The 14,246-nt window shown below is 43.9% G+C and overlaps 1 protein-coding gene across 14 annotated transcripts in view; it reads left to right on the top strand.

Annotated features, from left to right (window-relative positions):
• Positions 1-14,246, top strand: part of EML1 (EMAP like 1) — a 752,203-nt gene that overhangs the window by 522,967 nt on the left and 214,990 nt on the right. For 10 of the 14 annotated variants that reach the window (XM_069208309.1, XM_069208311.1, XM_069208303.1 and 7 more), the window contains one exon: positions 12,322-12,350. In XM_069208309.1, coding sequence (XP_069064410.1) covers positions 12,322-12,350 — 29 coding nt within the window. Of the gene's footprint in view, positions 1-1,240; positions 1,332-1,751; positions 1,796-12,321; positions 12,351-14,246 lie in introns of those variants that run through there. The other 4 variants (XM_069208313.1, XM_069208315.1, XM_069208317.1 and 1 more) reach the window with 2 other exon arrangements.

A 14,246-nucleotide genomic window follows, 5' to 3' on the forward strand; every position in this document is an offset into this window, starting at 1 on the left:
AACTATATTTTATGTTGATGGCTGAGTGTATTAGTAAAGCCAGCCTTTACAAGTGCTTTAAAACGAATGAATACATGTGAAAGGTAGGCTATGGAGAGATGAGGGGCACAATTGCAGGGTGGTAGTGATGTGAATCTGAGAAGGTGGTCATGGGCTGGGGGGTGCCAAAAAAGACTGTCGCACAGGGCGCTACCAGCACTAAAGCCAGCCCTGAGTGCATTTCCCACTGATTAACATAACTTGCATTTAATTTGAATTTGTTATGCGTAATTTTGTAAGTAGTTACCTGAAGATGAAAGACTGAAAAAAGTTACGGAATATTTTGTTTTTTTTAACCACGCCTTTGACCGCGTCCCCACGATCACTCACCCCGCCTCTATTGTACGCAGCATCACAGTTCCCATATGTTTTTGATGCACTTTGGTCAATGCAACAGTGCCCCTGTGTGAGTTCAGGGTTAACATTGTTGCTGGGTGAGAGGTGTGTCTCGGTAAGTGTAGCATGAGCATTGTACAGTGTGAATACATGGGTGGGTATTGTGCCTGTATGAGTGCAGGGGAGCATTGTACCTGGGTGAGTGCATGGTCAGAGATGCGTGTGATAGCAGGACGCCAATGAACCCGATTCAGGCGGGTGACTCCCCATTTATGAAGCCCAAAAATGCATTATTTTAGTTGTGACCCTCCTGAAATTGCCTCTGCTTCAAAACTAATCAATGGATAAAATCTATTTTCCCTTTTTCTCTTTCAAAGTCTCCTACTTACCTATTCTAGATCGGCATATAGATGAGATGGGTGTGTGGGTGAGTGCAGAGTGAGCAGTGCGCCTCTGAATGCAGGGCCAGGGATGTGCCTGTATGCTTGCAGGGTGAGAGGCATGCCTGAGACTGCAGGATGAGGTGTACTTGGTTGAGGGCAAGGCGAGCACGTCACAGTGGAAGCTCTGGTGTTCCTTCATGAATTTGCAGTGAGCAGGGTGCTTGGCTGTGAATGACTGCTGCACTTGTCATTGTTGGGCAAACGCTATAAAACATGACATTTTTACAAAATTGTATGCGCATGCACACTTGAATGCTCAGAAGGCTGGCACGAAAACACACAAATGATTTCAATATGCAGCCTCTTTTTTGCTTCAGACGTAGCAGTTGCCAAACTCTCAGAAAACGAAACTATAGAGTCCTCACACGAGAGGGCGTATTTTAGTGAAAACGTCACAGCGGCACTTCCGGACTATTTAAGCATCCGCACCAGAGACCGTTGGAAGTGTTTCCGTCTCTCTGAACAACTCTCCTGAACCCGCCATTCCGTTTCTAGCTGCTCTCTTCCAGCGAGGTGAACGCGCGTAACTTTTTTTTTTTCCACCTGTGCGACGTTTCCATTTAAGTACTTAGGTTTCCTGAACTTTCCAGAAAGTTTTTATCGGGAAGACTTCAGTAAGAAGTTTATTCTTTATAGAAAGCTGTTATCGAAATATTTATTATGTTTGCATTTAGAAGCCGATGGAAAGCTCAAAGGCAAGGCGTGTACGTGTTTTTCGGATTATGAACTATTGAATTTAAAAGAATTCGCTGTCGAGCTGCTTGTTTTCCGGTAACAGGATCTAGTTATTGGATGTTGTTGACAGTTAACCGTTGCCATCCATGCCATAATAAGGATAATCCAGCCTCAAACGTATAGAATAAGTTTCACGGAGGGTGGGCATTGGTTTAAAAATGACCAGTTAAACCATTACCATACTTATTTCTTTTTTAGAGAATACTTACTTGAGCGATGTTTCATACTCAGAGAAACCGCAGGTGAGCTAACGAGATATTTGACATGTACCCGTTTCAAGTATATTGGTTTTATATATTATGCAGGATGTGTCTATAAATGCTGGGCGGGGGGGTTCTGTGTTAGTGATGGGCGTGCCCGCCGGGTATTGAGTGTGCCCGCAGAGCGATGGGTGTGCCCGTGTATTTGCAGAGGGGGGATGGGTGTACCTCTAGGAGTCCAGGGGAGAAGAGTGTCTGTATTTAAGGGTGCAGGGGCGTGCCTGTATGTATGGATGAATGATTAGCTGATGTCTCCGTGAATGATTTCTTTGAGAGTGCCGGCTGATTACCTTGCCTGTCGGAAGGCGGGATGTGTCTGTGAGGGTGGAGGGGTGTTCTTGTATGGATGAAGGGAGTGTAGAAGATTTGCTTTGCAAGTGCAGGGAGAGGTGTGTCAGTTTGAGCACAGCGGGGGAGCTGTGCCGTTGTGATTGCAAGATGAATACTATGTTTCTGCGCAGTGAGACGTGTGAGCGGTGGGGGAGGGGGCGCAGTGCATTGAAGATTTTAGGTTGATCGTTGTGCCTGTGTGAGTATTCGTTGTGGGGGTGCGGGGTGAGTGGCGTGTATGTTTGAACGCATTAGTAATGTCCCAGGATGCACGAGTTTGAGCATTGTTCGTCTACAAGTGAACACTGAGAGTTGAGCTCGTGTGAGTATACGAGTGGTGTGCTTGTCAATGTACAGTGAGTGGTGTGCCTATGTCTATGACGGGTGAGTGGGGTACACATCAGTAGCAGTGAGCTGGTTTAAATGCAGAGATAATGTGTGAGTGTGCAGTGAACGTTGTACTTGGATAAGGGCAGAATGAGAGGTGTACTTTTTGTGTTTACTTTATGAAGTACAGGGAGAGGGGTGTTCTATTTATGGATGAGCGGTGGTAGGTCCAGCCAGCAGCTTTTTGTCTGGTTGCAAAAGACCTACTGTGTGCTTACAACTTGCCCATTGCAATTCACTGGTTGGCTTTATAGTCACTTTCACTTACTTGCTACTTATTTGATGGCTTTCCTTGTCCCAGCTTGTACTCAGTAAAGTGCATGTATTTACCAGCTCTGTCTGTCCCCGGTGTGCTCCCCACCAAATTACCATCCACCTGTGCTCCATGTTTCTCTCTCATGCACTTCTCCCAGCCGACCCCTGCTCGCCCTTTACAACATTCTAGCCTGCCTGTTGCAGTCGCTTTCATGTGCTTCTGCCTTGCTTTTCCCCTAACTCTTTTCTTCGCTGACATGGATGCTGTGCTCATCTCTTCATGTGTTTTTCCAAGTTACTGCCTTATCCGTTTCTTTTCTCTTCCTTGCTTCCATCCACTCCCCCATTTGCTCCCCTCAGAGGTCCTTTTATTTAAAATATATATATGTTTTTGCTATTAAAAAAAAAAAAAACGCCCGCCATCTTGGACTGGTATTTAAAAAACTTAAGGCAAATGGTGCCCGTGTCTTGTCCCGGCACAATCATGCATAGACCAGTGGAATGATACAACCACCAGCAATGGTCGCACCGATGCTCATATTTTATATTTGTTTATTATTATGAAGCTGCGTAGCATCTGGGGCAAAGTCCGAAAGGGGAGATCTATTCGCTTTGCTGGTGTCTTGTTGATAACAGCAGTGTTAGATCTGTGATTTCCCTTAGAGAGCTCCTGGGTGCTTCTATACCATCCTTCTGGAAAGGTGGATTGCTCACTAGAATCATGGAAGAGGATATGGGAGGCAGATGTTGCGAAAGACTAGTAGGCTGTGGATAAGATATTTCATCGTCTTGGGTGGGGGGTAAAGATGGCACAACATGTGACGAAATGTTAGACTGGGTATCATGGTTTATAACATTATCTACCCCTTTTTCCATCAACAGCACAGCAGTTCAGCCTCTCTTATAAAAGAGCTGCAACCTTATCTTGGCTTCTCAAGTCACCGTTTTCCACGGAAGTGTGGTGGATTATGTAAACTGTGAGATATTGTAGCCCAGAGGATCTTTCATTGTAGTGGCGGCCGACTCCCCGGGACGTTCACGTTCAACCCATTACATTGGCATATCTTCGAGCAGGCCATCCTAAATGACGATTTAGGGCCCTGCAGCAACATTTTCAGGGGGCACCATGTTTGATTACCTCACTCTGTCCCGGCTGCAGTGAAGTCTGTAGACCCATCGCTGTTATGCATCTCAGTGTCCCTGTGGAGGACAAGATGGACATTATGATACTCTGATCAAAGGGCTCTCACTACTTAATTCTCTTCTTCCGGTCACTGACGTGCAACTAGCCCACACTCAATAAAATAATAGATCAATTTCAGCTCATGCTGATCTTAGGCCGTCATTTGTAATTAACGTAGCTCTGGCAATTTGTAAAAAATGTAAACACGTCCGTCATTCCTTCCGTTAAAAAAAAACTCATCAGTCGTGCTCTATAGATCGCTGCTAATGAAAATTAGAAAGGCAATTTTATCATATTTCTTCGATACAGTGCATCCCCATCCTTCTCTGGATACAGGCACATAACGAAGTTTATTCTGCTTTTCTACATAAACTGACACACAGAAATGTATTCTCTTTAATCAGCCTGTGCAAGGTAACAGTTGTGCACATGCCTCAGCGGTGCTGCAGGTGTCTGGAAGTCAGCCATTTTGAAAGTATCATTACTGTGTACATTGAGAGGCAATTGCATGGTCCTAGTTAGATAGTGAACCGTGTGCTCTTGTTCCTAGCTCATCTAAAGGACAGGTCCGCTGGACGTGGTGCTACACTGCCAAGGATGAGACTGTGTATAGTGCTCCCTGATGGGGAAAGGGGGGACTCCTTCAGCTGACAAACTGGGCAGACTGTTGGAAGACGAGAGAGATGTAAAGACTGATAGAAACAGACTGGTACAGGGGATCTTGTGGAAAACAGGTATTGGGACATATTTAACAGAAATCTGTAGGACCGATTTGGAACTTGTCACTACATCAAAAGAGAGGAGCGGTGAGACTGGTTTAATAACCATAGCAGGAACCATCCAAGATGACAAAAGCTATTGATAACGTTCATACTAGGAGGGTAATAGGCAGAAGGAGAGTGGTGGGTCAGTGAGGTGCCAGAACAACTCCAAGAGACAAGCCACTAAAGCTGCTCCAAAGAAGGCTGAAATAAAACATTTATGTTCTGTTATGCTAGTGAAATCTGTGGGTACTCAGCTCGCCTAGGGAAGAATATTCCCCCCAATCAGATACAATGCCTACTTTTTTCTGTTTTTCTCCACAAGGACTGACAGTAGCCCCTCCCAAAGTTCCAAAGATGGAAATGTAGTGGCATTCTTTCTGAAGAGGTATAAGATTATGGGATTCTTGGTCGTGGGGCATAATCGAAGTGTTTTTTTTTTTTGTCACCAGAACTAGAAGGTGCATTGGGACTGATGGTCCTGTACTGTAAGAAAAGATTTTTCAGAACTTAAAGAAAAGCGTGAAAATGTGGGCACAGAAAGGCCAGATGGAAGGTTGTTAGATGGAGCACACAGTCGAGAGGGAAGAACAATTTGAGACTTGTGCAGCCAGGCGTGACAGGTTAGAGCTAAGGAAATAGGGAGTAGTTGATGTCGCGTGTCAATAAGGAAGAGAATGAAGGGAAGTCTGAAGGAGCCTAGGAGGTAGTGGGTGGTAGTAGGTGACAATGTATGGAAATGTACAATAATGCAGTGGTGGTAAATTGTCACAGATGGATTTACAGGAAGGAGTCCATACAGAGTAACATGATAAAAGTGCACAAAATTTATACATTTATGTAAACTGGGTGCAAACCATTTACTAATAGAAAATGGGGAGATACAAAAGAATGAACTGAAATCAAAGAGTTTTAGAAATGGGGTCTCTTGGCAGTCAGTTTGCACCCTGTCCAATTGGGAACCTTCACTCTATTCAGGATAAGGGAAATACACAGCTCAGATAACCCCTGCTCACCCCCTTGGTACCTTGGCACGAGCAGTCAGGCTTATCTCGGAAACAATGTGTAAAGCATTTACACATAACACAGCAGTACAATGAAGACACTACAGAAGGAGACCACACCGATTTTAGAAAAATAGCTAATATTTATCTGTTTAAAACGAGACCAAAAGGAGAAAAATCTAACATACGATAGTAAAGATATGAATATTGCAAGAATTAACTTGAAAATACAGTTCCTTGAAGTCGATAGCTCCATCTGGGGCTATCACGGCATCGTGAACAACAAATCAAACAGTTCTGGCCGGCTGCGGGCCAGGTACTTTATCAGGAAGACCCACAAACAGTACCTTAGAGAAACGTAGGGCGGTGTGATCCTCGCGATGAGATCCAGAGTGTGGCGTCGCAGGCGTCAGTTCTGGAGGTCGGTGCGGGGGTTGTTGGGCCCTTGAAGTCACGCATTGCAGATCGAACTCCAGGCTGATGACGAAGTAGGAGCGCTGGCGTTGATGGCTGCGGAGCAGGATGATGTGGCGTGGGGTTCCCACAGGACATGGTGCAGGCAGCGGCATTTGACCGCGTCCCCCTGCATCGGTGAGACGAGGGCTGCGGTGTGAAGCGGGTTGGTGTCTCAAGGTCACGGTGGAGGCAGCAGCATAGTCAATGCTGAAGCACCATCGTCAGTAGGCCCAAGGCAGCGGGCGGGCTCTGTGCAGAGCCCACGGGTCTTTGTGCAGACAGGGGAGTCTGTTGACGACAATGGAGTCGATGTCGGTGGACCGGGGCTACTGTACGGGACAGTGCTCTGTGTACCTCATGAGCGGTGTCATCAGACCACGGCGCAGGCAACGGCGTCAGTTTTAGCGTGGAGCGGCAGGGTCAGAGCTGCAAAGGCTGCGGTGTGAGCAAAGCGATGCGGAGTGTGGGGCACACAGGCCATGGTGCAAGCAGAGGCTCGGTGACCAGTTTTGTGGTGCGACATGGAGCATGGCTCCATGTGGCATAATCAGGTCACGGTGAAGTCAGCGGTGTTGCAGTGGTTTTTCTTCTGTTGCAGCACAAAACACACAGTTTCCAATGCTGTAGGCAGATGAAGCTGATGTCTTTGATATCCATAGGATGCAAGCTCTACTCCAAACCCTTGGAGAGACTTCACAAGCAGGAACATCAGCAAAGTCCAGTTTTTGCCCTCTTTAAGGTAGAAGCAGCAACTGCAGGCCAACCCAACAAAGGACACAAAGCAAAGCAGCAGTACTTCTCCTCCGGCTCTTCTCCTTGGCAGACGTTCCTCTTGATCCCGACGTGTTCTAACAGTCAGGGTTTTGGGTCCACTACTTATACCAGTTGTGGCCTTTGAAGTAGGCAAACTTCAAAGGAAAGTCTCTGTTGTTCACAAGATCCTGCCTTGTGCAGGCCTGGCCCCGGACACACACCAGGGGGTTGGAGACTGCATTGTGTGAGGACAGGCACAGCCTTGTCGGGTGTGTCAGCTCCTCCCTCCCGCTCTAGCCCTGGAGACTTATCAAGATATGCAGGCTACACCCCAGCTCTCTTTATGTAACTGTCTAGAGGGAATTAACAACAGCCTGTCAGTCTGACCCAGACATGGAATACACAAGCAGGCAGATGCACAGAATGGTTTAAGCAAGAAAATGCCCATTTTCTAAAAGTGGCATTTTCAAACTGACAATCTAAAAGCCTACTTTACCAAGAGATGTATTTTTAAATTGTGAGTTCAGAGACCCTAAACTCCATATTTATATCTGCTCCCAATGAGAAACTGCGCTTAAAGGATATTCAAAGGCAGTCCCCTTGTTGACCTATGAGAGAGATAGGCCTTGCAACAGTGAAATCGAATGTGGCAGTTTCACTGGCAGGACATGTAAAATACATCAGTACATGTCCTACCTTTAACGTACACTGCACCCTGCCTATGTGCTGCAGGCCCACTAGTAGCATTTGATTTACAGGCCCTGGGCACCTCTGGTGCACTTTACTAGGGACTTACCAGTAAATCAAATATGCCGATCATGGATAACCCAATCATCAATACAATTTTATATAGGGAGCACTTGCACTTTCACACTGATTAGCAGTGGTAAAGTGCACAGAGACAATAAACCAACAAAAACAGATCAGAAATAGGGGATAGCCCTGCAAAAAGTGCCATTTCCAACTGAGAGGCTTATGGTCCCTTATTAATGTAGTTACATGTAATAATCATTGAACCCTACCACTTATTTAAAACATCAGTGTGTGTGTGTGTGTGTGTGTGTGTGTGTATATGTGTATATATATATATATATATATATATATATATATATATATATATATATATATATATACACACACACACATACTTACCACATTAATTGATTAACTTTGAAAGGGTGCCCGTAATGGATACGTCAGTCTTGCATTCGCCATGTTAACCGAGCATTCAAGTGCTTCAGGCTCTTTCAGAAGGTGCATCATCCGGAGAGTACTGTTCCTCCAGAGCTTTGTATGGAAATGTATTAGCCATTTGATGGCATTTCTCCGTTAGGCCCTAATGTTTGCTAGTCTGATGTCTAAACATTAAGCAGAATTATACTGGAGACCAGCAGAACTATTACATGCTCGGTCCCTATTGTAATATCGATCCAGTGCAGAGGACAGGTCAGGTGTCCTGATGGAAACAAACATACCATGACACCTAAAATCGATTCTTGCACTAACTAACCCCCTTTTTAAAGACTTTTTTAAAAGTCTGTATTGCGGTTACTTAGCTGGTTGAATGCATGGACTATTACCAGTAGTGTGTTCTTAGATCTCTGGATGTCACAACAGTCCTTCACACAGAGCATGGCACCTTTTCCCACACACCCTGAAACCAAGCCAGAGGAGTTGGTATCTGCATCAACAAGTCTCAACAGTGCCTTTGCCAGCCTCCATAGCGCCAATGTCCTCTTTCCAATATCACTGCACTAAAATTGCCTTATTACAAGTCAAAATCCTGACCTAATACTGCCTCCAGGGTGCTACTAGATTTTTTCAAACATCTCAAAACTAACCCTGAACCACTCATCACTATCGGAGGCTAATATGACACTCCTTACTCATCTTCATGTCTCTGTTCTTGCAACTCCTACTGGTCCTGCACTGCAACACATGCACTAACCATGGCAAACCGATGAATCTCATATTGGTTTAAAACAGTATTTTGCATTACTTACTACTGGCCCCTCTCCTTCTGACTATGCCACCATAGAAATGTCAGTGACTATCCCACCTGCCTCCCGCTCATTATTGACCCCTAACAAAAAGGAAGCATTCTCCTGACTTCTCTCCAGTATTCCTAGGCTGTATCCCTAATGCACTTTTACAACACATTACATCTTTTTTAACAAGATGTGAAATACACTTGATACCCTCTACATACTTTCGACCCAAGAATACCATGCCCACAACATTGCATCGTGCCTCACACATGCTACTTGGAAACAGTAATGCACACTCATCTAAGCACATGATGGAAAAAACATATCCACTACAAATCAACAAGAGTGCAAGCAAATACTGGAAAGACCGTCAACAGCCCTAAGCAATGCAAAATCGGGCTACTTGCAGAACATCATCACCTGACTCCAACCAAACTTATAAAGACTGCACTGAACAATAAAAACCTTATTCTCTCCGCCATGCAAAACACAATATATCCTGTATGTCCAAAACAGATCTCTTAACCCACTTCTCATTTATAACCAGTACAATTAGGTAAATGATCACTCTACTTCCATCACCACACCATTACATTACCATAACCACCAAGCTTATTAGTGTACCCTACTACATCACTCACCCATCTTATCCCAGTAATCGAATCGTCAAACCTTTCATGTTACCCATCTGATCTTTTTAGCCCTTAAACCTTAAAACATGTGTATCTTACCTTCTACTCTGCTTCACATTCCTCTTCAGTGACTAACTTCTGTCTGTCCCTAACCTTCAAACTTCAAACCTGCTAAGGTTTTTCCATTACTAAAGAAACCCACAGGTCACCATACTTCTCCATAAAACTGGCCGTCTATGGTCTCGTATTTAATTATTTTCTAAAATATTGGAACAGCTTGAGTTAAGCCACCATAAACTATTTCTGGTCTCCAACCACTTCCAGGAAACTCTTAAATTTTGCTTCTGGGTTCCTCACTCGACATAAAAAGCATTCACATATATTGATAATTTTTATCTTCTCTGTGCACCATAACCATCTTACACATACCCTCATACTAAAGTATCTTTCCCCGGCCTTTAGCACTGTGAACCTTTCTAGTCTACTTTCCTCTCTAAAGAACCTAGTCTTCATACGTTTGGTCTTTAAATGACTCTTGTACCTGTTGCATCAGGACTTTGTTGCTCTGCCATCTTCTATATCTTTTACCAGTTGGTGTGCTTAAAGGGTCTGTCTTAGAGCCCCTCCTTGTTTCTTATCATACTCTCAGGGGGACATGATTTTTTAATTGGTTTCCCCTACCATTGATATGCAGATGAAACCCAGATCTTCTGGTTTCCAACTTTTTCACCCCATCTCCATTCTTGTATATGTGCCATTTCACTGTATGTGCAAATGCGTTGGCCTCCTGTTGGTCATGTTGAACTTGCTTAGACACTTGCTAGACTTTCCTTCCTCGTTTAGTTTTACCCCTAGCTCAATCTTTAACCCCCTGGTTCACAGCTTGCACCAATGTCACACAGGACCTTGGTCACTTATTCAGTCCTGATATGTGCATGGAATCTTTCATCACCACTTTTGCTACCACATTGAAGTGTAAGATCTGTTCATATGTGCCTTACCTCCCAAGCAAGGCATGATAAAATCACTTTTACTCAGCAAATTGGACTACTGGGAAAGTCTGCTAGTGGGCCCTCCACACAATTTGCCCCCCCGCACCCAAAGACAAAGGACCTGATTACAACCTTGGTGGAGGGGATTACGCCATCACAAATGTTTCAGATATCCTGCTGTATTAGAAGTTCTGTTATATCCTATGGAACTTGTAATAGAGCAGACAGGATATTTGTCTCGTTTGTGACAAAGTAATCCCCTCTGGCAAGTTCGTAATCAGGTCCAAAGTCTTAACCTTCACCACCAGTCTTATAGCCCCAGACACAGCCTGGCAATATGTTACTACCAGCAGGTTGTCCAGCCCTCTACTAAGAACAGAGCTACCTTCAAACTTCTAGCATCTATCTTCAGAGCTAGTTACAGATATCCCTAAACTATCTATCTGATAGCATCACCTACTACTCCTCACCAACTATCTGTAATCTGCTGATCAACACCTAACAACCACCAAACTTCCCTGCACCTACTCTAGATTCATTACCTTTTCATTCCTGGGATCCCTCTCTTGTAACTATCTTGCCTTGTCTCAGGGCCAGTCTTTCACTAAGAAAATTCAACGCAAGTCTAAATATTCAATCCTTGATACCTGAAGGCAACAAATAAGTAACATTGCTCAGCAATAGCCAAGCAGTGTAGAATTGTTACTAGGCAAATCATTTCACTGTGGGAAACATTTTTTATATTGTCTGCTTTAGTTTGTACTGGTGTTGTAATGTTCTGTCTATGGGTTTCTCTTTTTTTTTTAATCAGATTTCTAACCTCTAAGATTGTAAACTTGGCACATGTAAATCATACTTTTTGTCCTGTGGTACAACATGTTAAGTGCTTGGATCTGCAAATGCAGGCTTCTGCTGTCATGAGTTCAAGGGCCCACTGCAGTTACAATCTTCACCCCTGTAGTCATGGTCTAGGTAGCCAAGGTTGTTTCTTCTCTCGGTTGGAAGTCTACAAACAATAAATAAACCAATTGGCAAAGCTTTTGCTGCCATGCCTCCTTTTGCACTTGACTCTAACTATTCCCTCAGTTCTGTTAGAAAAGGACTGTGATGGACATTATCTGCTTAGCAACATTTATCAGGTTTTCAACTGATAGCAATGACCACTCCACGACATGGCTCACAGTGCTGTAAATCTGAGCATGAAGAGGACTTCCAGTGCCACAGTATTTATTAGGTCTGGCTAGACGACACTGCTGTCTGCTCAACTATAGTTATCAGTTTTATAAGATATACACAGAGTGGGTTCACCTCATGCTATTACGGAGTGCTTGCGATTCAATGAGGGAATCATGACACATTAAAGACTTTATCTCGCAGAAGTATTTTAAACAGAGATCATTTTTTTCGTCGCAGAAGGCTTCTTAAAACATTTCAACAATTACTGAAAACACTAGCCAGACTTGTTGGCTTTGCCAGTGTTTGTTAGAACTGGATGTGACAGTGGTGAACAGCTGCTTACGAAAATGAGGTCCGTTGGGCCCGGGCGTGATAGGAAAACTGCTGTGAACTCAGTAGGTTTGATATTTTTATGTCATTCATGCTTAATGAAACTGAGGACTATGGAAACAGTTTTTGCATGTAATAAACTAATTTGTATACCTGTCTTTTCAACATGTTTTCTTTTTCTATTTTTTGTTTGGATGTAGTAGGACTGTACAAACTACTATGTTTCGTAAAATGTTACTAAACAATATCATTCTTTTCCAGCAAACCCAAGGAACCCATGTTTAGTGCAGGTAAGTCACTTTTTTATAGTTTCCCATCCTCCTTTTTAAATTTGATACATCATATGTGTTCTCTTTTTACTACTGTAAATGCCGTTTTTTCTTTTTTTGTAAAATGTAGATTTAGCCAGGATGTATCCTTCTTGCTCGTGGTGGCATTTGCCATTCTCGATAGTTAGGATCTTCCGACATGCAAGTTCCACTGCGCTTGCATTAAGACACCACATAATATGGCTTATTTTAGAAGAATTATCAACCATTTAAATAGTGCATTCCACAAAATAAGTAAATATTGACGCTGATTTAACACTACTGAAGCCCCGTTGTGTACCCATGGCAATCAAGCATATAGAGCCCTGCACCCGTATATTACAAAATCCTGCTGTTAACAGGGAGGATGTGATTTTGTTGTTGTTATATCTACAGATTAGTGCAGGAGTCGCAGACAACACAATTTGGGCCATACTGGTCAATTTATGTGCCCATAAAACATGATGATGTGCGCTGAAAGGTTTTAAGTACATTATTTTAATTCGCAAGTGCACAGGGCGCAGCATTTACAGCATTTCTTCATCTCGCACCATGCTGTGTATAGTAGTTTAACCACTGCACGTTGGTCAGCTTTCCCCTTTTTCTGGGGCGAGGGGGGAGATACCCCATTCTCCTTTTGGACACTATCACGCCCCATAGCTAGTTAGCTCTCTGATTTTGGCCCTGCTGTAGCACTTTAGTCTAGAAGCCTTTCAGTCGGTTTTAGCCTTCATTCTCCACCCAGTGCTTTAGCCTCCTCAGGCCTCTGCTTATGTTTATAGCTCCTAGATGATGCCCTGAACTAGAGGAGCTAAAACAAACCAATATCCTCTTCATCCATTATATATTTTTAATTTTGCTCCTTGTACATTCAGGTGTGCTGCTGAAGAAAAATGGGTAGGCACAGGAGACTAATCTTCACCCATATATGCATGAGTTGCTGCTTTGCTGGTCAGGCCTTGTATCTAACTTTAGCAATATACACACTAGCAGAAAAGGTGTACTGGCCCACATGCAAATGGTGAAAATATAGTGCCTTAACCTTACTTCGCTACAAGTTATCCATCCTCGGACAAGCCTCATCAAATTGATGTACTTCCAGACAATAAGCAGTGAATACGTTGGGATTGCCTTGCCTTGCCTTGCCTCCTCCCCCATCCGGTACAGACCCATTCACGGTCACAGACGCAAATACACTTATCAGTTGTTGGGTGCAACATTTCCTTGCCTCTGACACTCAGCTCTTGTCTAACAATGGGCCAACCACACCGTTGTGGCTCTTCAAGCTCCATTCCTAGGGCGTCCCTATGACTCCTTTTCTCAGCAACACCCAAGTGGGGGCCACCGAGAGGCATTGTCATGGTGCCGCTCTGCCTACAGCTTTCTGCCTATGGGCAGTTGACAGCCTAGGACAAGCAAGCTGCCCTCAAGTCTACACCTTCCCCTGACCCTCACCATCCATTGACTTTAACCCCCGATCAAGTTTTTCCCTTTGACGGAGCATGATGTTTGACCAAGCCTGACAGAGCATCATACTGAGCATTAGCAACAGTCTTGACAACGCGCTTGCACACACGTGTACACATCAGTATGGGACCTGCCAGTGACTTCCCTTAAGGGTTCTTTTACTAATCTAACTTCAAGATCACTTGGAGCACCACCAACACTGTTTGATTAGAGCAAAGTAAACATTCCTGCACATTGACTTTTTGTCTGTTACATCAAATAGCTGCGTATTGCTGTTTGTGGAAGATTCTTATTGGCTCTGCACCTGATCGCTGGAGTGGAATTTCTGTTGGCATTCAGAAATAGCAAAATCATATCCCCTTTAGCGATCTCAAAAAAACATGTTATCTAATTAATAATTATTTCAATTAG

This window comes from Pleurodeles waltl, chromosome 9 (assembly GCF_031143425.1).
Source record: "Pleurodeles waltl isolate 20211129_DDA chromosome 9, aPleWal1.hap1.20221129, whole genome shotgun sequence".
NCBI classification, from domain to species: domain Eukaryota; kingdom Metazoa; phylum Chordata; class Amphibia; order Caudata; family Salamandridae; genus Pleurodeles; species Pleurodeles waltl.